Source organism: Grampus griseus, assembly GCF_964374135.1.
Source record: "Grampus griseus genome assembly, chromosome: 11".
Classification (NCBI taxonomy): Eukaryota; Metazoa; Chordata; class Mammalia; order Artiodactyla; family Delphinidae; genus Grampus; species Grampus griseus.
In genome coordinates, this window is record NC_139005.1 from 95,445,220 (window position 1) to 95,469,388 (window position 24,169).

The 24,169-nt window shown below is 45.0% G+C and overlaps 2 protein-coding genes and 1 long non-coding RNA gene across 6 annotated transcripts in view; 2 read left to right on the forward strand and 1 right to left on the reverse strand.

Moving 5' to 3' along the window:
• The first annotated feature begins 1,236 nt into the window (after window positions 1–1,236).
• Window positions 1,237–9,918, forward strand: LOC309830003. 4 transcript variants are annotated; one of them, XR_014297449.1, is made up of 5 exons: window positions 1,237–1,340; window positions 1,714–1,772; window positions 1,875–2,021; window positions 2,506–2,640; window positions 3,494–3,846. It is a non-coding gene; the product is annotated as an uncharacterized lncRNA (long non-coding RNA). The 4 variants fall into 4 exon arrangements; XR_014297450.1 differs by lacking the exons at window positions 1,237–1,340; window positions 3,494–3,846 and adding an exon at window positions 9,555–9,918 and having other exon boundaries at window positions 1,376–1,772; XR_014297451.1 differs by lacking the exon at window positions 1,237–1,340 and having other exon boundaries at window positions 1,376–1,772; window positions 2,469–2,640.
• Window positions 6,723–17,001, reverse strand: PHF5A (PHD finger protein 5A). The gene is made up of 4 exons (XM_082666272.1): window positions 16,911–17,001; window positions 16,458–16,481; window positions 15,791–15,957; window positions 6,723–7,451 (listed from the first exon to the last, which is right to left on the reverse strand). The coding sequence occupies exons 1-4, from the start codon at window positions 16,960–16,962 to the stop codon at window positions 7,362–7,364; spliced, it is 333 nt and encodes a 110-aa protein (XP_082522398.1). The 5' UTR covers window positions 16,963–17,001; the 3' UTR covers window positions 6,723–7,361.
• A 431-nt stretch (window positions 17,002–17,432) lies between these two features.
• Window positions 17,433–24,169, forward strand: part of ACO2 (aconitase 2) — a 52,242-nt gene continuing 45,505 nt past the window's right edge. The window contains exon 1 of the mRNA XM_082665492.1: window positions 17,433–17,539. Coding sequence (XP_082521618.1) covers window positions 17,504–17,539 — 36 coding nt within the window. The 5' untranslated portion in view covers window positions 17,433–17,503. The remainder of the gene's footprint in view (window positions 17,540–24,169) is intronic.

Here is a 24,169-nt window from a genome sequence, read left to right on the forward strand (position 1 = left end):
GCGCACGGATCCGACTTCCCCACCCCTGCGTGATGCGTCCCTCCGCCCTGCAGGGGCGGGGCCGAGCGCCGGGCCGGGACTACTTCCCAGCCGGCTGACTGGAACTCTGTAAAGGTTTCAAATCTATATCAACGCGGCTTAGCCCGAATATTCCGAGCTCCTGGTGCTTCGTCGGGGGACGCGTAACGTCGAGGGAAGGGCGAGGGGGAAACCTGGGCCCGGGCAGAGCGGGAGGAAGAGGGGGCGAGGAGAGGCTGAACGGCCAGGAAAAGGAGCTGAGCGACACATTAACCTTCCGCTTGCCACCTCTGGCGCCCGTTAACCTCGCGGCGCGGACAGGGCCAGCGCCGGTTCCGCTCAGGCGCGCGAGCTGTGCCCTGCCCGCTCCGGGCGGGGCTCAGCTCCTCTGCGGACGCACCCGTAGTTTCTCCCAGGTCGGCGTCCCCCCCTCAAGGGGCACCAGAGCCACATGTCTTCTAGTAACAGCCCCCGCCGTTGGGGGTGGCGCCTGCCCGTGCCAGAGCCGCCGCGCTTGCGCACCCGACGGTCCCTCGGGCGGCTGACCCAGGTTCGCCGAACCCGGCACCCTCGCGCGCTCGGCACCCCTGGCCCGGGCTATGGCCACGTGGGCCACTCGGCTAGTTTGTGACTGTGCGGGGCGCGGAGTTGGGGATAGGGAGGCCTGTGCCCAGTGAGGTCATAGGCGGACTGGACTGCCAGGTGGTAAAGCCCGGGGCCGCTGGGAGCTTGCGCTTGAAGTCTTCCCATCCCTTCTTCAATCGCCCATTCCCCAACTCTCCCCACCCCCGGTCTTTATTTTCATTCCAGACGGTTCCAGCCCAACAGCCGCCAAACCCACGTGGGATGGCGAGATGCGAAAGTTTCCAGCTACGAACGGTTTGCAGTTTTTTTTTTCCTTGATCACTTTTTTTGGCAGGGGCAGAGAGCAACGGTAGCGTGCGGGTTTAAATGCGCTTTCTTTGACTGCTGTAGAGAAACGCTGGACTGGAGGGCAAACTCCAAGGGGACAGAAAAGGGGAGGGAACCTGAGCCCGAGAGCTCCCATCCCCCACACTCTGAGCGCTTCAGCCCCTGGGGCACCTCAAGGGACTACTTGCTTGTGCGTCAGCGAGTTCCACAGCGTCACACACACGCCTCCTCCGCCTAGCCCCACTCCGCCCCTCCCCTTCTTTTTCCTCCTTTACCTCGTTCCCCTCCCCTCCCCTCCCCTCCCCTCCCCTCCCCTCCCCTCCCCTCCCCTAGCGTCGCGAGTTCCAACCGGGCAGCGAGACCTGGCCGACTCAGGGTGCCAGAGTACTGGAGAGCTAAAAATATAACCGGTACGTTAGCAACAGCCTTCCCATTGGTGGGGAAGAGGGAGCGGCAGCATCTGATTGGGTGTTCGATCCAACCTCTAGGACGGGGAAGTGGGGGCCGAGAGCCAAGGAGCCTGGCCCTTGGGGAGAGTACGTCTGCGCATTGGGGCATTGTAAGGGATGCTGGTATTTGTAGTCATTTAGTAGAGGCAGCTGTGGAAATAGGTGGGTTTGAATCCTAGTTCCAACACCAACTGTTTTATCTTGATTTAATGGCAACAAATCTCTTTACATCATCAAACCTGTTTTCTCATCCTTAAAATGGAGATCGTGCGGGGATTAAATATGATACTGTATGTAAAGCCTGTCTCAAATAGGTACTATCCTTAATTTAAAGGTCACCGTTCTGGCCAAATTGCATCCTACTGGGAAACCTTACAAGACAGGATGAGAAAGGTGAGAGTGAGTTGAAACGAATTCTTCTAGGGTATCACAGGAAGGAGGGATGGAGTCCATATAAGTAGATAAAGGGTATACATTTCCTACCGTTCACTGCAGGCTGTGGGAGAGCGGAGTGAATCCCTGGAAGGAAGGTGTTGAATTTTTGCGCGTTTCTGTATTTATTCGAATCTCCCCTGCAGTGCTGAAAACACACCAGCCTTGAGGAATATCACTGAAACAAAACTGAGAAATCCAGCTTCCTTGGTAAATGGGATCCCTGGGTAAAGGGTTAGCATATAAATAGGAAAAAATAAAATAGAGGGGAAAAAGGCAATCACCATTCTTAACTGCTGATGTCTCCATTTATCATTGTGAGGAGGACGTTTTTTCTCTCCCCAACGTGTGATTTCATCTAGCCAGGGCTTAATTGTGAGCTGAATTCCTACTCAAGCATTCCAGAGTCCCCTCCCATTTGGAATTATCATACGTTGACAGGCATACGCTTTGTTATCAAAATGGTGAGCTTCAGGAGTAAGCGTGTGCTTGGGGAGAGGGTGGAGGCAGCTCCCCTGTCTGAGAGTAAGCAAGTTATGCCAGATGTTTTGTTGTGACAAGTCAGGCTAGTCATAATTAGCCCCAGTTAACTCTCAGGGGTGAGTCACACTCTCATATACACATGTTGGGGTGAGAAATTTTGTAATTTCTTTTAAGTTATCCAAGAAAATAGCTCCTCAGTTTGATTCTTCAGATCCACTCCTTCAACTGGGCAGGAGCAAAGACAGCCACAACAGAAATTAGCTTTGGAGAAGAGTGATTGGATGGATGCCAAGGGCAAATGATTTGCTATGTACTGACCTGATGTGAGTGAATTCTAGTAAACAAGGTAAGTGAACGAACCTGTCTTTGGCTAAGACACTAAAACTACCGTGTTCAAAGAAAGTATCATTGTAGCCTTGGTGGTGGCAGAGAGGCCACTTGGGGATAGAGTTGATAAGGAACTGAATAACTGGGAAAAGATGGGAACTGGAGTCCTTTTTTTTTTTTAAGGCAGGAAAATTCCAACCAAGGCAAAGAATCTTTCACCTTTATGTCCTTGCTTCAAACTATAAAGAGCTACCGGTCAAAATATAGTGACATACAATCTCTTGGAAATTTAGTCAGTTGAATTTGATTCCCTGGGAAGTTAATTTTCTTAATTTAGAAGCTGCTAATTGGCAGGCCAAGGTCCACATCTGGTGGATGTATTGCCTTGGCATATACTGCCACATTAAAATTTCAAAAATGAGTTGACAGGGACTTCCCTGGTGGTCCAGTGGTTAAGACTTCACCTTTCAATGCAGGGTGTGTGTGTTCTATCCCTGGTGGGGGAGCTAAGATCCCACAAGGCTTGGGGCCAAAAAACCAAAACATAAAAAAAAAACCAGAAGCAATATTGTAACAAGTTCAATAAAGACTTTAAAAATGGTACCCATCCAAAAAAAAAAAAATTGACAACACTTAAAAATTGGGAGATTGCACAAAAGTATCTTAATTTGCCACTTGTCCTGAATTCAAAAGATCTGTTAACACTGGGTATTCAAGCTGGCAATTGTCTGGACTTGAACAGCAACTGTCTTCTTTAGACAGGGCCTGTGCTCTCTGGTTCCAAGGTCCCTACCACTCCCTATTGTCCCACAGACACTGAGGCCCAGTGCCACATACCGTTGATCATCATGCTTTTTTTTTTTTCTTGGCAGCAATGCTTGGCATGCGGGATCTTAGTTCCCTAACCAGGGGTGGAACCCATGACCCCTGCAATGGAAGGGCAGAGTCTTAACCACTGGGCCACCAGGGAAATCCCACGCCTCCCTTTTAATCACTTATATTACTCACCCAGACTCCTGAATTTGTGACCCCTTTTTCTGTTTTTTTTTTAGGGCAGAATAAATTGAAAATACTGTACACACAGTAAATGTTTCATGAAATTTTTCTGTTATACATATGTATTAGGCATGAGAGACTGTTGTGGGGTATGGTGCATCTGGAAGCATTCATGAGATGTTAGGAGCTTAGCAGGAAAAGGTACAGACTTGGCTGGATGATGTGACGGTGGTGGAGTGGTATTTCAAACAAAGGAAATAGAGAGCCAAGAAGATGGGCTGTGTGTGAGGAATCCCCTTCAGCTGCCTAATCAACAGCAGAGAATGAATAGAGGAAAACCTGAGGGGTAGGGAAGAGAGGGAACCATATGGAGGATCTTCAGTGCTAGAACTTAAATGTTTATCTATGAAGTAAAGGCTCACTGTAAAAGAGCTACCATTTATGATGTAAAGCCTTCCCAGTAAGGGTCAGGCACTTACGAGGTCACGTTTAATTCTTACAACCCAAAGAGGGAGGCATTAATATCCTTATTTAATAGATGAGAAAAAAAAAAAAAGCACCGAAAACCTCACTAAAGGTCAATAGCAGATTAGAATTCAAATACAGGACCGAAAATAAAGCCCACACATTTCTCTTTATACTTTTTTTTTTTTTTGAGCAAGAGCACATGAAAAGTGCAATGTTTAAAGGAGATTAAATTACCATATGTGTACAGAGTATATCTGAGAAGCTGGAAGACACTCATCCTTTTTAGATCCTAGAAATGAATGTATCAAACCCTGAATACTTAATAGTAATAATCATAAACCCAGGAAATGGAACCACTTTCTTAGACAGACTATGATGAGTTCAGTTATTTCAACTAGACCTGTGTAGGTAGTGCTTATTTCAACAATGGAGAAAAGCAATAATTTTTAAGCCCATTCTGATTTTTTGTGGCCATACACAGTTGGCTGAGATCATTCTAATTCTTTTCACAGAACTATATACTATTCGAGGTTAAAATTCAGCTTGTAAGCAATGTTTTCCCAATAGAGAATTCAGTATTATCATTATTCTAATTTTTAAAACTGAAAAGGACTTATTCTAAAGTCCAAGGTAGACGATAACTAAGGATTTGAACTTGAATGCTGTTTATCTAAGAAGTTTTTAAATTATTCGTTGTATCATTCTCTTGGCCTCAGAGAGCAAACAAATGGAGAATGGGATTATAAAATTAGGTGACAGAGGAACGGAGTTCAGCAGAATTCACCAGACTGAGGTTGAACTTGTCCTGTTGTTGATCAGTGTGGAAATCCTACTGGGCATTAAATTTTAAGCTCCCTTGCAAGAACTTTTAGAGGCATACGCACTAAGACTCACAGAGCACAGTTAAGGTGGTGTTTTGCTGAAAGTAAGGAGTAGCTTTTCAAACATCTGGAGATGCAAGATGTTATGTAGACCAAGGTGGTTAATAAACAAATGTTTCTTTTGGCGGGGGGACCACACCATGCGGCATGTGGGATCTTAGTTCAGCCACCAGGGATTGAACCTGTGCCCCCTGCATTGGAAGCACAGAGTCTGAACCACTGCCAGGGAAGTCCCAATAAACAAATTTTAGAAACTGATTTGTTTAGCAAAACAAAACATTTTGACTTATATTACACATTAAAACTAAAGTTACTATAGAATCAAATGACAGATTCTAGTTATAATCTGAAAATTATCTGGTTTCTGCAACTCGTTTGATATACCATAACCCTCACCTGATGCTTTAGAACTGCTCAGAGCTCCCCAAACATATCACCCCATTCAAACTGTTTCTCCCACACAAATATCTTTATCTGCAGACCCTACCCCCTTTGCCTGTAGGTTCCAACATGGCCTTCAAAGCCCAGTTTATTATCTAATTTCTATGACTTCAGTTATTCATTCAACACTGAGAAACTGCTACCTGCTGGGCAGAACAGACTTGCCTCCTGCCATCATGGAACACAGCCTAGTAGATGACAGTCAATATTACCAAATGCTATAAACAAAATGCTTATGGTGCTATGTGGGAGTATAACAAGAGGAACTTAGATTGGGGTTTGGATGAGGCATCTTTTAGGAAATACTTAGCTAAGGTCTGAAGGATGAGTAGGAGTTAGCTGAGCAGAAGGGAAGCAGAGCTTTAGAGGTAAAAAACAGGTAAAAAGCACTGCGGCAGGAGGGAAAACGGCAGTTTGAGGAACTGAAAGGAGCCCTCATGGCAGCCCTATGGCTGTGGCCTTCCCCTAGCCTTCCCGAGGTACCCCATGCGAGGCCCAGAACCCTTCCTTTGTGTGTCCCCTGTGTTACACTGAGCTATTTCTGGCAAGCTCAATTATTAAATTCCTTAAAGGCAGAGATTACCTTAATTCTATTTTGGACACTCAATACATTACAAATAACCAAGTTTTATTGATCCAAGATAAAACCCTGATAGGAAATCAGAAGGCTCTCATCTCAACTTGGACCTGCCACTGAGTTGCAGGGTAACACTGGGCCAGGACCCTAGAATCTGCAGGACGCACAACCTTTTTCAAATTCATGGTGTCAAAGACCTTCTTGACTGGAAGTCTCCAATTATGAATGTGGCTCCTCAGGTTAACTTGCTTATTGCCTCTAGCAGACGAAAAGTACAGGTAGTTGAGTTAGGGTAAAGGATGCGTCTGAATTTGAATTTACTTAAACCAACCTCCCATATCCTTTTTTTTTTCTGGTGGGGGGGCTGCACTGAGAGGTGTGTGGGATCTTAGTTCCCTGACCAGGGACTGAACCCATGCCCCCTGCATCGGAAGTGTGTAGTCTTAACCACTGCACCACCGGGGAAATCCCTCCCCTCATATCCTTAATGTGAGTATATATGCACTTTGTGAAACAAATCAACCAAGTTCAGTTCTCCTAACTCATTCGAGTACATTTTGTCTCATTCCCTTCACCATTACTGAAAGCCATCTCTTCAGTTCAAAATTCAAGTTGGACAGGAAGGGGAAACATCAAAGTTTCTAAAAATAACTTTGGTTTACCTATCATAAAAGGCATGGGTGGTTTTGAATTCCAGTAGTAATAAGAGAACAAAGTGCTTAATGAATCCCAGTACCTTTATTTTGAATCACAAATTCCTGGGTGACTAAAATTCCTAGAGTTAAAATTAAATTGGGGAGGGGCTGACTACCAGAAAATAAACACCTACTTTATGAATACAATAGCAATAGAAAAGGTTTCCAATTTTTAGAAGAAAAATAACATGAAGCAGCACCACCTGGTGGGTGTTACAAGATGAAATGCCCACATTGACTGTTCTGAGAGCCCCCATCGCACTGCAGATGTTTCATCAAGGACAGCTGCCATCAGAGCTGCTGCAAGGCCATGCTTCTCACTGCAGCTAGCCTCACAGTCAGCTCCTCAAACAGAAGACTGAAATAATACATCATTCCTGTTTTAGAAGCTTTTGGTGTACAGAACTTCTCGATGTGGATTAACACAGCCTTGCTTCTTGAATTTAAGGAATGCCATGAACCAATCTATTAATTTGTCTGTGGTACAGTCTGCCAGAGTGCTCTGTGAAGAATCTTTTTTTCCATTCCTACCATGGCTGGGTGAGAGGAGAGGAAAGGGTGGAAAGGGGCCAGTGTACTAATAGGCAATTCAGGTGATGCTCTGTGCTCCATTTCCTTTCTGTAGGCATTTCTTTTGGCAGCTGCAGCAGCTTGATGGGGGGAGGAAGAGGCAGCCCACCAATCACCTCTTCTTGAAGCCATATTTTTTGCGTTCATAGAAGAGATCTGTCTTAGAGCTCCCCAAATTGACAATCTTTGGGCAACCATCTCTCTGGAAAACAGAACAGATAAGTTGTTAAAAGTCTCTGAGCTTGAACTGAGAGGGATTTAAGATAAAAATAACTTTTGGATTAATGGTTTAGCCATTCATCTTCAGTTATGCTATTTGATCAATCAAGTATTTACTAAACACCTAGAATGTGCCCAGGGTCTGTCCACCGTTTATCCAGTGGCCTGCACTTATAATGTTGGATTCTTAGCCCACTTCTGTTACTAATATGATATAGTGGAGGTAGAATCTAAAACTCTTTAAGGTGTTCAAAGGATTTTCTCCAAGTGAGAGGTAAGAAATGGTAATAATCATCTACAGATCAAGCTTCCTAGCTCTCTTTCACTATCCCAAGAAAGGAGAAAATACCAAGGGAAAAAAACCTAAAGACTTTAGGAAATAGTACCTTACATTTCAAATATCGTAAGAGAATACTGAGTTTGGTGTGTCCGTATCAATTCACTTAACCGGACACATGGTCTTGGGGGAAGAGTGCTCCTGTGCCAGAGACAGCTGTTGACGGCTCATACTCTGATGTGTAGTGACACCCTCCCCTGGCCGTTTTGTGAGCTTGAGTGGTTTCAGTGAAGCCCTTGGGAAGCTGTGTTTTGCAGGAATGATGACTCCATCAGTTGATTGGGGATGATGGGAGGAAAATTGGGGGAATTGCTACTGGAAGAAACCTTCTTAGATCTCAGAATTTTATTAAACACCCATGTCAAAGGCAGCTGTTTCCTATGACACTGGGCTATACAATGAATGAATGAATCAAGTCCTTAGGCATCTCTAATGCCTAATTTCTAATTCAGCTGATTTCTCTTTTTGGGGACTGATATCAACACTGTACAAAAATCTCTGAAACCACACAAAGCCAACACTAACATTTCATTATTTTCTAGAAAACATGTACCATGTATTACACTGAGAACTACCATCTGTGGAGTTTGGTGTGCTAAGCAAGCCAGGTTGTGGGCCCGGCCCCACCAATGGCTTGCTGGGGGAACTCAAGTAAGCCACGTAATCTGTACTCAAAGTCCTGGTACAAACGTGGGAAGAGCTGCCTCTCCTGGCCCCAGGTAGCCTGCTATTAAACACGACAGTGCTTTAAGCCCTTTAGGGATGCTTTGAAATTTTATGGTATTATGATAGCCTGTTCAGGCTTACTCTGCCTCACTGACTTGTGTGACTGTGGGCAAACCACTTCTGTCTGGATTTGTATCCAACTATAAGATGACTGGATCAGGTCAGTGTATATAAACTGTATTTATAGGGCCCTAGAGAGTCCTGAGAGGTGCCAGGTGACAGTAGGACGCACCCCCCAATCTGTGCAGCTGTGTTCTCATATTAAGATTGTAGGGACTTCCCTGGCGCAGTGGTTAAGAATCCACCTGCCAATGCCGGGGACATGGGGTTCAAGCCCTGGTCCAGGAAGATCCCACATACCTCAGAGCAACTAAGCCCATGCACCACAACTACTGAGCCCGCGCACCTAGAGCCTGTGCTCTGCAACGGGAAGCCACTGCAATGAGAAGCCTGCGCACCGCAACGAAGAGTAGCCCCTGCTCACCACAACTAGAGAAAGCCCGCGCTCAGCAAGGAAGACCCAACATAGCCAAAACAGACAAACAAACAAAAAAGGTTGTAGGCTCTGGAGATAGGTCACGTGAATTTTGAGAAGTTATGAACCTCCTTGTGTCTCTTTTTAGTCACATATTAAATTACTACAATGGTAGAACCGACCTTACAGAATTAAGAATCAATATACTTAGAACAATGCCTAGCATATAGCCAGCGCTTAATAAATTATAAGAAATTGCCAAAAATAAATATCAGCAATTTCATGATGGTTCAACCTAACACACACACACACATACACACGCGGCTTCTGTGTAAGATACTTTTTGAAGATGGGACTCTACATGTTAAAAAGTTGAAAAAAAAAATCGGAAAACCAACGCATTGGATTATTAGCTCTTTGGCTTTTATGGCATTTTCTCTCACTGACTTATAAGTTTCCTGTTTTCTTGCCTAAACTCCTGTTTTTTATTTTCTACACATCTCCCATGGGTCTTGTGGTTGTTCCCAAATTCCACTAATGTTGTGAAGAGGTGAGGATGTGTGCATCGGAACTGGCTGGCTTTTGTGAATATGCCTGTGAATGGAAAGCATGAAAAGGAAGATGGAAGGACTGTTAAGAAACCTCGAGGGCTTCCCTGGTGGTGCAGTGGTTAAGAATCTGCCTGCCAATGCAAGGGACACAGGTTCGTGCCCTGGTCCAGGAAGATCCCACATGCCGCAGAGCAACTAAGCCTGTGCACCACAACTACTGAGCCCACGTGCCACAACTACTGAAGCCCGCATGCCTACAGCCCGTGCTCTGCAACAAGAGAAGCCACCGCAATGAGAAGCCCACCTGCTGCAACGAAGAGTAGCCCCCGCTGGCCACAACTAGAGAAAGCCCGCACGCAGCGATGAAGACCCAACGCAGCCAAAAATAAACAAAATAAATTTATTAAAAAAAAACCAACGCTAATCATGTACCAAAATATAACATACAACGGGGAAATATGTACAGAACCAAAGGCAATTTAAAAATTTTGAGATCAGAAAAACATGATTACAGAAAATGCGTCCACATCTCCATTTCTTACAATCGGTAGCAAAGAATTATGAACAGCAGGCAAGACCTGCCTTATTAACAGAAACTAGAAGATGAAACTTCGTTCATTCTTTCAGCAACTGTCCAATGAATACCTACAATGTAAAAACCAGACTGTACACTGGTTTGAGACCTTAACAAGAGTATCATGTTTTCTATTTGAAACTTTTATTTTAAAGGCTTTTAAGCTCTCAGTAAATGTACCCATAAGGTAACAGGGATTATTATTCAATACTTCCTTTTGGTGGAGATTTCCCCATAGCCACACACAGCATGTTAGTAGCAAAGCCAAGACCTGAACCTGGGCTCTCTACCTCCCAGTCTGGCGTTTTTTCTAACAGGGCTTCCCAGAGGCAAGAACCAAAACTTTCCCGTGGTTTTGGAAGCTGGAGAGCATGGTAAACTTGTGAATTAGCTTTGAAAAGTATCAAATAACTTTTGCATATATTTGACTGCTCCGCTGTTTACTTAAATGGGGAGAAGAGAATGGTAGAAATAGCAAGAGAGGGAGGGGCACATCCTTACCCACCCTGAGAAGACCAAGACCGTCAGGCGGTCAGACTAAGTGCTCTGAGTCAGACCGTGCACCCTCAGTGGGGATGAAAACATCTTCACTATTATAGTGGTTTGCGATCTGAAGTTTGTTCTTACCCAACAAAATCTTACTCCTTAGCATTCAGTTCCTCTTTTGGTGGAGAAAATGTAATTAATTAACTAATTAATCAATCAATTTTTAGGCCATGCCGCAAAGCATGCAGGATCTTAGTTCCCCAATCAGGGATCAAACCCGTGTCCCCTACAGTGGAAGCGTAGAGTCCTAACCACTGGACTGCCAGGGAATTCCCAAGAAAATTTAATTTAAATTAGATTTTAACTTTTCTCCTTTGGGGGAACAATCATGGGGGAAAAAAGGGTTGAGAAACTGAGTTAGATAGACCTGGGTTCTAATCCCATATCTGCCACTTATTAGTCATGTGACCTTGGGCTAAGATGCTTAACACCTTTAAGCCATTCGTTTCCTCATCTGTATCATATAGAACTTTTGGAAAAGAATGTCCAGCACAGTACCTGGTACATAGCAAGTGCTCCAAAGATATTAGCTACTATTTTTCTTGTCTTCTTGTTGGGAGAGTTAAAGAAAATGGTTAAGTAAAAGGCGTAAAGGAGTCAAGGGCGAAGGGAGATCAATATGATACCACACATAAGAAACTACAAATTGGGACTTCCCTGGTGGTGCAGTGCTTAAGAATCTGCCTGCCAACGCAGGGGACACAGGTTCGATCTCTGGCCTGGGAAGATCCCACATGCTGCAGAGCAACTAAGCCCGTGTGCCACAACTACTGAGCCTGTGCTCTAGAGCCCACAAGCCACAACTACTGAGCCTGCATGCCATAACTACTGAAGCCCATGACCCTAGAGCCCGTGCTCTGCAACAAGAGAAGCCACTGCAATAAGAAGCCCGTGCACCACAACAAAAAGTAGGCCCCACTCGCTGCAACTAGAGAAAGCCGGTGCGCAGCAATGTAGACCCAATGCAGCCAAAAATAAATAAATAAACTCATATTAAAAAAAAAGTGTCCGGGCTTCCCTGGTGGCGCAGTGGTTGAGAGTCCGCCTGCCGATGCAGGGGACACGGGTTCGTGCCCCGGTCCGGGGAGATCCCACGTGCCATGGAGCAGCTGGGCCCGTGAGCCATGGCTGCTGAGCCTGCGTGTCTGGAGCCTGTGCTCCACAACGGGAGAGGCCACAACAGTGAGAGGCCCGCATACCACAAAAAAAAAAAAATAAAAAAAGTGTCCTTTGGGACACAATCAAAGCCTCACTTTATTTTTTATTTATTTATTTATTATTTTTTACTTATTTATCTATTTATTTTTGGCTGAGTTGGGTCTTTTGTTGCTGTGCGCAGGCTTTCTCTAGTTGCAGCGAGTGGGGGCTACTCTTCATTGCGGTGCGTGGGCTTCTCATTGCGGTGGCTTCCCTTGTTGCAGAGCATGGGCTCTAGGTGCGTGGGCTTCAGTAGTTGTGGCACATGGGCTCAGTAGTTGTGGCTCGTGGGCTCTAGAGCGCAGGCTCAGTAGTTTTGGCCCATGGACTTAGTTGCTCCGTGGCATGTGGGATCTTCCCGGAGCAGAGCTCGATCCCGTGTCCCCTGCATTGGCAGGCGGATTCTTAACCACTGAGCCACCAGGGAAGCCCAAAGCTTCACTTTAGATAGGACAAAGTATTTCTTTCAAAAAAAAAAAAAATGGACTCCCCCAGTGATGAAGTGGTTGGGAGTCCGCCTGCCAACGCAGGAGAGACTGGTTCGAGCCCTGGTCTGGGGGGATCCCGCATGCCGTGGAGCAGCTAAGCCCGTGAGCCACAATTACTGAAGCCCACGTGCCTAGAGCCCGTGCTCCGCAGCAATAGAAGCCACCGTGATGAGAGGCCTGCGCACCGCAACGAAGAGTAGCAGCCAAAAATAAATAAATAATTAAAAAAAAAAAAAAAAAAAAAGCAAAGAAACAAATGGTCCTCTGGCAGCAATGCCCACAGATATTGTCCCAAATCCTGAGTATTCTTAAAGCTTTGAAAAACTATGGAGAACACCCAGCTTAGTTTACTGGTCTAATTCCCTTATAAATTATGGAAGTTGCAGGAAGAGAACAGTAACAGGGGCTGCTTTGGTTGCAGGAAGATTTCTGCATAGGAAAGTCTTAGGTACTTAATCTACACGATGATCTGTAAGGCTGAGAGGCTGGATCATATCACTGGACTGTTTTGTGTTCGTTGGAAACTACTGCTGAGTAAATGTGAGCTAGATACCATCTCAGATATCCTCAGAACATTCCTGTACACGTGAAGTAGAGGAAGTGGTGACATCTAGAATAATTCTCAGGGACAGAATGAGGCACAAGGATCCAGAGAGATCAGGTCACATACCGCATGCAGAGGAATCAGACAGCAATTAACACTTATTAAGCACTCTCTGGTTGCCAAGCATAAGCCAGATAAGAACTCTAGCTACAACAAAACAAAACAAAACCTCTAGCTACAACCATGCAAAGGTTCAAGAAAATGTTGTCCTTAATGGACTCTTTAGCTAGTTTTAGCTAGTTTAAGGATTGTTTGTACTTTCTCTTCACTGATATTGTCTCACTGTGGTATATAGGCTATAAATAATTACCAAACACTTACTATATACCAGACACTCTGTAGGGGGAACCCTATGCATGATTTACAGAGGTAGCAACAAAAATGTGGACCATACTTACAGTACATGCCAGGGAGTATACAAAGAACTAGGGAAAAGGGGAGACAAATACACAAACCAAGGTCCTTTCTATAAAGGGAGTGGATCAGATCAAGCAGGATATGATTTGACAGTCAAAGGTAAATGCAAATCACAGTTTAGGACAAGAGGATGTTCAAATCACCATGTGAAATTATGTTTCTGGTACTTTATCTATGACCTTTCTCATCTCTCTAAATAACAGAAGAATTAATGATGTTAAGAAAGTTTTATCTGGTCTGATATATCCCACTTATTAGAGGTAGACAGGATCCAAATGTAAAGGTTGCTGAGGTGGCTGAATTGCTTCTCCTCAACACAGGCACATCCCATCAAAAGGACTTATGAAAGGGGACTTCCCTGGTGGCGCAGTGGTTAAGAATCCACCTGCCAATGCAGGGGACACAGGTTCGAACCCAGGTCCGGGAAGATCCCACATGCCGCAGAGCAACTAAGCCCATGTGCCACAACCACTGAGCCTGCGCTCTAGAGCCCGTGAGCCACAACTACTGAAGCCCGCGCACCTAGAGCCCGTGCTCCGCAACAAGAGAAGCCACCGCGATGAGAAGCCCGCGCACTGCAGTGAAGAGTAGCCCCTGCTTGCCGCAACTAGAGAAAGCCTGCACGCAGCAACAAAGACCCAACGCAGCCAAAACTAAATAAATAATAAATTGGGTTAAAGAAAGAAAAAAGGACTTATGAAAGGACACCACTAGGTTTAGTCAGAGAGATTGGACTTGCCACTTATTAGCTGGGTGAGAGGCTGTAAATGGAGATAATAATAATCCCTATTTAACAAAACTACTGTGAAGAATAAGAGAGATAGTGTGTGTATGTGTGTGTGTCTGTGTGTATGCATATATATATATATATATATATATATATATATATAAAACTACCTACTCTTTGCATAAAGAAATATTAAGAATTATTTATCTTTTGGGAATTCCGTGGTGGTCCAGTGGTTAGGACTGTGTGCTTCCATTGTAGGGGGCCTGGGTTTCATCCCTGGTCCAGGAACTAAGATTCCACAGCCAGGCAATGCAGACAAAAAAAAAAAAGGGGCTTCCCTGGTGGCGCAGTGTTGAGTGTCGGCCTGCCGATGCAGGGGACACGGGTTTGTGCCCCAGTCTGGGAAGATCCCACATGCCGCGGAGCGGCTAGGCCTGTGAGCCATGGCCACTGAGCCTGCGCGTCTGGAGCCTGTGCTCCACAACGGGAGAGGCCACAACAGTGAGAGGCCCGCATACCGCAAAAAAAAAAAAAAAAAAAAAAAAATTTTCTTATTTTTAAAGATTTTATTTATTTATCTATCTATTTATTTGGTTGCATTGGGTCTTAGTTGCCGCACGCGGGATCTTTGTTGCCATCTGCTGGATCTTCATTGGGGCATGCAGCATCTTTTAGTTGCAGGCTCTTAATTGCAGCATGCAAACTCTTAGTTGTGGCAAGTAGGACCTAGTTCCCTGAGCAGGGATCAAACCCGGGTCCCCTGCATTAGGAGAGCAGAGTCTTAGCCACTGGACCACCAGGGAAGTCCCAAGAATTATTTATCTTTTGCCTTACGCCTTATCCTAGATTAGGTAAGCAGATACCTTATACTAGCCTATTGGTAATGTATCACAGTTCCTTTTATTGTGTCATAAGAAGAATAAAAGCTGATTCATGGGTTTCCCACCCCTCTCCCCAAGAAGCCTACTTTTGGTATAGACCTACATTCCTCTACCCTGGCATCTGGCTCAAGAAGTTGAATAACTAGCCACTGCCACCACACAATGTCAAGGGGCAAAAATGTCATAAGAAGAATTGCAATCAATTCTGCAAAATCAAACCAAAAGCATTCTCTAGCCACTTAGAGCTGAAATCAACTTGAATTGTCCCAAGTTCAGAAGTCACCACATCCACCCAAATAGTCCTTAATGATAGTTAAGAGAATTACTGAGTGGTTATTACACACCATGCACTGTTCTAGGACTTAAAAATGCAGGATATTGGGAATTCCCTGGTGGCCTAGTGGTTAGGATTCTGGGCTTTCACTGCCGTGGCCTGGGTCCAATCCCTGGTTGGGGAACTAAGATCCCACAAGCCAGCGGGGGCAGCCAAAAAAAAAGGATATTATTTCTGAATAAAAATAATGAGAGAAAAAAAATAACGAGAGAGAGAGACATCAAAGGAAGAGAGGGCTTTCCAAATTGCTAGTGCTGACAAACATTTGCTTCTCTTGCATTTTTGTCCTTGATGCAAAATAAGTGCGTTTTGTTGGACTACATCCAGTTTGGCTCACAGACCTTGAAGAAATTATAACCTAGATGACTAGATGAACATAGTCATCTACAGGCCACAGGAGTGGATGGCAAAGTGTTACTAAATACAAGGAAGGATCAGATGAAAAGCTTAGTATATACTCACATCTTTCTCCTGGATGGTGCACTCCTTACAATAATAGGCATCCGAAACCCCGGGCCCTCCACAGATCACACAGCGTCCCTGGTAAGAGCCATAGTTACATTCATCACATATGCGCACCAGGGTGCAGGGACGCACATAGGAGTCACAGATCACACACTTGCCATCACCTGTGAGGAAAAGAGAATGAAGTTATGCCCACTTGCAAGTACTTCAAGTCCTTTGCCCTCCTCCTGTTAACGGGGAAATACACTGGTCTTCTGATGGTGACTTTAGGGCCTGCTGCTTTGGCATCACAAAACTTGGCTTACCTAGTGTCCAGCTCAATCTCCACAACACACAGGAAAAGTCAATCAACTAATGGGTAAAGAGCTTAGAATAGCACCTGGTAGATAAGTCTGTATGATTAACTGGCAGAACGCTGTGTGTGTTGGGGACGGGGTCATGCTACTTCTGGTCCACAGCTAGAGATTTTTCTCAAATTAGTGTCTAAAATGTGCAAGTTGGAGTGGGGTGGTGGCCTTTAGTTGCAGCCTGCCATTGTGTTAACATGCTTCCAGTCACATCTACTCAAAGCCCTCTTAGTGGCACCGTTGGAAATGCCCGTTGGCTGGCTCCACAGAAACTGAGTGGGACGGGTGGGCTGTCTGGGGAGGCGTGTTCCACTCACATTTTTCACATAGTCTTCCAATGGCTGCAAGATGAAAGACGGTAAAGAGTACAATTAGGATTAAGGTTTTGACGAAGAGGGAACAAACATCCTCGAGCTTGAGGTGGGGACAGGAGCAGGGACTGCAGTGAACCCTGAGGAAGTCTTTCCATCTTATCCTCATAAACTTCAATCCGAACCAAATCCACACCCTCCCGAAGTCCCTCCCAGGTCCTGGGCAAACTGAGAATTTCTCCGGACCCCATCTCGGCAGCCCGCCTCCGCCTCCCAGCACGCACGCCCCGCCCTCTTTTCATCAGAGACCTTAAACCCACGCGCTCCTACACTACCGACCGTGAGGCGGGAAACATGGCGCCGCCGAGGCAAGACCCTAAGGAAGTGATGGGAACCCCGGACTCCTCAGGTTCTAATACTATCCCCACCGAGACAGTCGGGGGCAGGAGGCCATCTCACCAACACCAGCCTGCTTGCGGCAAAAGATCAAGTCCGGGTGATGTTTAGCCATAGCTCCCTCTATGCCACCGGAAACTTAGGGAACTTCCGGCCGACCTTTAACCTCCATTGTTCCTGCCTCCTGGTCGCCGTGATTGGTTCTCTAGGCTTCCATCAGCGTTTACAATCTTTGCACCACGCCCCGGTCGTTCTCGCGCGATGACATTTCAAAGACAAGTTTCCGTCCTAACTGGGGAGTCAGGTCCTGGCAGGTGCATGAAAGTCATCAAAAAAAACAAAAAACAAAAAACCACCTTTGGAGATCTGAATGGAAGATACAAATTGAAAAGTGCAAAGATGAAGCTTGCACTTCGATAAGACATCCTTGTTCCCGGTATTTATTTCCGCAAGTGTTTTTATGCAGCTTTGTCCTCTTCCCTGTAGGTTCCTCACACGGGAGCTCCGCCCAAGGCGCTCGCAGGACTCGGCGCCTCTCGGGAGGCCCAGCCTTCACTGTGTTGCGTTTCTATTCAGGCCACGCCCCCTGCCCGAAGGCTTTAAGCACGCCGTGTGCACGTCATTTTCAAGCGACCTCATCTTTGTCAGTGCACAAAATGGCGCCTTACAACCTGCTGGTGACCCGGCTGCAGGTGAGAGCGAACTGAGGGCCCTCTGGGTTCACGGGGGCGGGGTGCCTCCTCCTGTGCTTGCGGCTGTGGGCGAGGCAAGGCGAGGCGGGCCCGACCTCCGCGCGGCTTTTCGTGTACCTGTCCCTGCCTTGGGCTCTTCGCCCGAGGTCAAGGCGTCCCCGGCTCAGTCAGCTCTCCCAGCCTTGTCTCCGCCTCGCGGGAAGCGTGGGTCTCAGAAGCGGCGGCCAGGTGAAGAGTGGAGGCACCTCTTTTGAGGGCCGCACTTTCTCCCCTGTAGGGTTTTCTTTTTCTTTTTCTTTTTCTTTTGCCGTTCCTCAAGGTCAGGACAAGGTGACTGGGGGGCGCGGTGGTTGTTGAGCCCGCTAGGTCCAGAGCCCGAAGGCCTCACTTCTCATCTCTCAGCAGCAGACCCTTGCTAGCCAGGTGCATCCGTGGTTGCCAGACCTGAAGTTTGGAGGAAAAAAACTATTACCTATTCCATCTTGTGGGGATCCTGCGGAACATATAGCCAGGAGTTAGAGGGGGCCTTCCGTGCCCAGGCGTAGTAATTAGTAACGATAACTGTAGTCTCTCACCTTTGCACAAGATTGCAAGACTTAATTCCTCGTCATGTCATTTGGTTCATAAATCATTTGGTGAGATGACTATTCTCATTTGATAGATGATGAAACTGCTAGAAAGTAGGTAAAAGTTCCTGCTCTCTGAGTGTTACCCAAGTGCTGTGGCCTGAGCATCTGCCCTACTACCCCTCTGTTCTCTGTTCTTGTTCATGTCAGCCTGCCCTCAGAACTTTCTGAGCCCGAGTGTGGTCCTGGAGCTGACATTTGTGTTTGTGAGAGTACCAGAATGGAGTACTTTGAGCTCATAATTAGTTGCTTTTCAGTTACTAGATGGGAGGGTAAAAGAGACTCAACAATTTGACCTTGACTGTCCTGTTATGAACCATCTAGAAAATTGACTGTGACTGCCAGATGTTTTTTCACTCCTAACTTGACAATCCTAGGAAGGTGTTATACTCAGATTCAATGTCAGGCATGTATTTCATTAATAAAAATAAAATGAGCAAGCATTTATAGATATTCTCTGACAGCCTTTTACATTTAACTTTGTGGTTCTACTTTGGATCAAGTAGCACAACTCTGATTACAGAACTGAAAAAGAAGTTTTGTACTGTACTCTCAAAAAGTATTGTGTTACCAGAAGTTTTTTTTTTTTAAGTCACATTGCTTAAATTTAAACCATATGGTTTAAAGCGAAATCATCATTTATTTTATGATCTCTAAATTCTGGGCAAAAAAAGGGATTTGCTAATTATGTCTTTAGATCTTTTGATTCTCCAGGTTAACAAAGTGGAAATAGTGTTTCTTTCTGATCCTCCTGACCCATGATGTAGTGAAGTTAGGCGAGATTATTTGATAAGATAAATTATTACAGATTTATTGAACTTGGAAGAGAGGACTGATATCACAAAGGATCTTGGAATGCGTGAGTGTTAGACCTGTGTAGGAAGAGATCTGGACTATAGTTCATATTCTACCCAGTGCAAGTGACCTTGAACTTGAGAACTGAATCCCAGTTTCCTCATCTGTCAGTTGGGGATTATGTTCATTGACAAACATTTATTGAGTTTTTGGTGGTCGGCTTCCATTCATATTGTTATGATGATTGTTATAAAGTGATGAGAAAGTAGAATATATTTGTTTATGATCATCATGTTGTCCAACTTCCTCTTTTACAGATAGACAATCCAAGACCTTGAGAACCTGGGTCTCCTTATTTGTTCATTTAGCTAAGATGAGTGAACAGCATATACCACACTGTCTCCTAATAGCCAGGCTGTCTTAAGTAACGGCCAGCTACCACTATGCTCTGAAAACCTTGTAAATTTACCTCTTTTGTGTTTAGCTACATTTGAGAAGTGATGGTACTACTTTAGTTGTTGTGTCTACAGAACCCGGTCTATGCATTCAATTTATTACTACCTTATTCACCACATATTTACTGAGTATCCACTGCTTCCTCTGGATACAGTGAAGCAAAAAAACCAGACAATTTTTGTTCTCGTGAAACGTCAGTATATTCTAATGTATTCTACTGCAGAGGACCTTGGAGATCTTTCTCAGCTAAAGTATTTTGGGCAGAAGACCAAAGGTCTTGGTGGGACCTTGGCTGGACCAAAGGTGAAGGTAGATGATAGAATGATGGCAATTACTACTACCACTAAGAGTAGTTAACATTTACCTTAGTGTGCTGGTAGTCTCACATGATCCTGTGAGATATGGCAGATTTATTAGTCCTGTCTTATAGATGAAGAAACAGGATTAGAGCAGAAGCATAGTGTAATGGCTAAGAGCATGGATTCTGGCATCACACTATCTTATTTGAATGGTGACTAATACTCACTTGCTGTGACTTTGGGCAAGTTACTTCACCTCTCTATGCCTGTTTCTTCACCTGTAAGATACAGATAATAGTATATCTGACTTATCTAATAATCATAGTTGCAAAGTATTGAGAACCCTGCTGGCATCTAGTAAGTGCTATATAATTGTTTGTTAATTAAATTAAAGTAGACTTGTCTAGGGCCTTATCACTAGTTGTTAGTGAATGTGATTTGAATCTGCTCCTTTCTGACTCCCAAGGCTGAGGTCCCAGCACCTGCACTATAGTACTGCTTCCCTTTGGCATCAAGACTCAGCCTGTCAACCAGGGTACCATTAATGGTCCATAACCAGAAAACAGTGCTCTTTAAAGTGTTCTATTGTTTGATAGTACCTGCTACCAGGTAGGAAGATAGAAACAGAGTGAAGAAAATGGAGGTGAAATTTTTGAAAAGCCACATTTACTCTCTGGTTTTTTAAATTTTGTGTAAGTGACCACGGATGGTAAATAAAAATGGTTGGGCACTTCCAGATACATTTTAGATTTTGGTTTTGCCTTGAGATACTGGGATGCTGAGTTCTCATCCTGTGACCTTGGGGAAGTCACATAACCTCTTGCATGTAAATCTGAAACAGCAGTTAACTACAAAGAAGTCTGACACATTTGCAGAAGTTATAAGTGCCTGTATAAAGTGCCATGTTTAAAAAAAAATTCTTGCTTTGAATTGGGAAACAGGTCATCCTTATTCACTGTGGTACCTTCTCAGGTGTCCTATAGTCAGCTGTTGATTTGAACTGAATGAATGAATGAATGATTGAATGGATGAGTAAACAAACTTCCAATCTTAAATTTGGGCAGAGGAAGAGGGGAGCACACCATTGCCTTTTTTAAAAATTAATTTATTTATTTTCGGCTGCGGTGGGTCTTTGTTGCTGCGCGCAGGCTTTCTCTAGTTGCGGTGAGCGGGGGCTGCTTTTCTTTGTGGTGCGCGGGCTTCTCATTGCGGTGGCTTCTCTTGTTGCGGAGCTCTAGGCACGCGGGCTTCAGTAGTTGTGGCATGTGGGCTTAGTAATTGTGGTGCACGGGTTCTAGAGCGCAGGCTCAGTAGTTGTGGCGCACGGGCTTAGTTGGTCTGCGGCATGTGGGATCTTCCCGGACCAGGGATCGAACCCGTGTCCCTGCATTGGCAGGCGGATTCTTTTTTTTTTTTTTTTTTTTTGCAGTACTTGAGCTTCTCACTGTTGTGGCCTCTCCTGTTGTGGAGCACAGGCTCCAGACACGCGGGCTTAGCGGCCATGGCTCATGGGCCCAGCCGCTCCACGGCATGTGGGATCTTCCCGGACCAGGGCACGAACCCATGTCCCCTGTATCGGCAGGCGGACTCTCAACCACTGCGCCACCAGGGAAGCCCCCACCATTGCCTTTTGAACCAACTGTTCCTAAAATGTTTATTGAAAGCTTGCTATGTGCCTAGCACTGTTCTACACACTGAGAGTGTAATAATGAACAGGAGTAGTGGAGCTTGTAGTGTAGTTCTGGGGAGACAAAATAAACAAGTAGACAAGAAAATTGTAGTTATGAAGTGGGACAAGGAAGATAAAACAGAATAGTGTGGTAGAGAGAATAGGCGTGAGGATGTGGCATGGCTTTAACTGGAGTGGTTGGGGAAGGCCTCTCAGAAGAGGTGACATAAAATGATATGAAGGCGACCCTTCAGCATTATGGGAGGGGAGACTTGAAGTAGAAGGAGCAGTATGTGCAAAGTACCTGAGATGGGTCTGAGGGTAAGAAGTAAGGCCAGTGTGGCTGAGGTGATGAGAGGAAGGTCTGAGCAAGAGGTAGGAGCCAGGGTCATGTCGGCTCTGGTAAGGAAATTGGGTTTTACTCCAAGTGTAATGAAAGTCCACTGGAAGGTTTTAAACTGTGAAGTGACAGGATCTGATTTATGATTGAGAAGAATCATTCAGGCTGCTGCGTGGATGATGAACCACTGAGGGACGAAGGACCACAGAGGGACGAAAGAGGACGCAGGGAGACCAGTGGGGCCTGTTGGAATTATCCAAGGAGTGTTGAAGGTGTCTGGGACTAGGGTTCTGGTGGTGAAGATATTTTGGAGGCAGATGGGTTGGATGTGGAGTGTGAGGGACAGGGAACAGTTAAGGATGACTTTTAGGTTTGGGGCCTGAGTAACCGAAGGATGGGTGAACTCGAATTCAGTAGTCATGTGTTTGCATAGTACTTGCAAAACTTAGTCAGGAGCCGAAGCTCCTTTATAAATTCAACAAGTATCTGTATTTCACAGGTGAGGAAGCTGGATGGGGTCAAGTGTCTTGCCACAGGGTCCCTCACTTGAGTATGAGCTTCATGTCTGAAGTGAGCCCTGTTCATCTTGGGCATTATTCTGCTACCTGGTGTCTCCAAGAGGGTCATCTGGGAAGTATTTAGAATGAGGATTGGGGCTTGAGCCGTCTGTCTTCATTGGCTCAGTGTTCTTTGACACATCTTATTTTCCCAGCAGGTGGTTTGGAAGGCAATGGTAGGCTCTGGGCTTCTCAGCATAAAGGAGGGGAGGGACTGCAGGGAGGCTGCTTTGTGGGGCGGGGAGGACTTGGATGAAGTTTGTCAAAAGGTACAATCTTCTGGTTATAAGATAATTAAGTACTAGGGATGTAATGTACAAGATGATACATATAATTAACACTGCTGTATGTTATATATGAAAATTGTTAAGAGAGTAAATCCTAAGGGTTCGCATCACAAGGAAAAAAATATTTTTCTATTTATTTGATTTTGTATCTATATGAGATGATGGATGTTCACTAAACTTATTGTGGTAATTATTTCATGATGTAAGTGAAATCATTATGCTGTACACTTTAAAACTTATACATCTATGTCAATTATATCTCAATAAAACCAGAAGAAAAAAGTTTTAATAAAAATAAACCAAAAAAAAAAAAGGCAGCACATAGAATATCAGGAACCTTAGGAGACTTAATCTACCACATACTTACCATGTGGCTTCGAGCAAAGTCTCTACCCTCTGGCTCTCAGGTTACACATCTGCAAAATGGGACAATTCATAGCTACCCTCCAATTAAGAAGGGTCCTGAAGGCCTAATAATATTTGGAAAGTTCTTTTTTAAAAATATTTATTTTTTTTTAATTTTGGCTGCCCCGGGTCTTAGTTGTGGCACATGGGATCTTTAGTTGCGGCATATGGGCTTCTTAGTTGCGGCATGCGGGCTTCTTAGTTGCGCATGCATTCTGGATCTAGTTCCCCCACCAGGGATCAAACTCGGGCCCCCTGCATTTGGAGTGTGGAGTCTTACCCACTGGACCACCAGGGAAGTACCTGGAAAGTTCTTTGAACTCTAATACACTATAAAAATTTGTGAATAGTTTATAATGTTATTTTAGGAATAGGCCTTTTCTAATACTGAGACAAAGGACAGACTTTTTCCTTAGATTGTTCCAGAATGAACCTGTAGAAGCCTTTCTTTATTTAGGGGATCCTAAAAGGCATGGAGAATGATTTTCTTGGGTTCATTCTGCAAAGCTTGGGCCAAAGGAAAGGGCACCAGCTTTGCTGTGTGGCCCTGGGCAAAATAGTTACGTTCCAGAGCCTCAGTATCTTCACCTGTAAAATGGACACAGTATCTTCTGCCTCTGAGTATTAAATAGGACTGTGTGTACTTGGGGGAAATCTGATGCAGGGTATGGGCACTTGGTGAAAGTTAGTCTTGTGTCTTCAGTCCTAGAGATGGTCTACAGCCTCCCTTGCCACAGCATTATCCTCAAGACTGGTTCTTGGGATTTCCCTGGCAGTCCAGTGGTTAAGACTCGGCGCTTTCACTGCTGTGGGCCCAGGTTCGATCCCTGGTCAGGGAACTAAGATCCTGCAGGCCGTGAAGTGCAGCCAAAAAATAAATAAATAAAAAATAAAAAAGACTGGCTCTGGGAAAATTGCTTGCTCCTGCCGTGCTGTCCATGGATATCGGGTATGTAGTAGTTGTGCAGGAGAATCTTTTGGGTACTGTCCTAAGAGAGTTGGGAGAAGAGGCACAAATGAATCCACTGGCTTCCTGTTTCTGATTCTTTCTGTTTTCTGATTCTTCTGATTCTCTAAGTTGAAGGGCAGCATTGAGAAGACGTGCTTTAGAATTACATTTGCATTATCACCATGAAGCTCCTTGGGGAATTTAGGCCCAGTTAGGAGGATTTCTGCCTTCACCCTGCAGAGGGCGA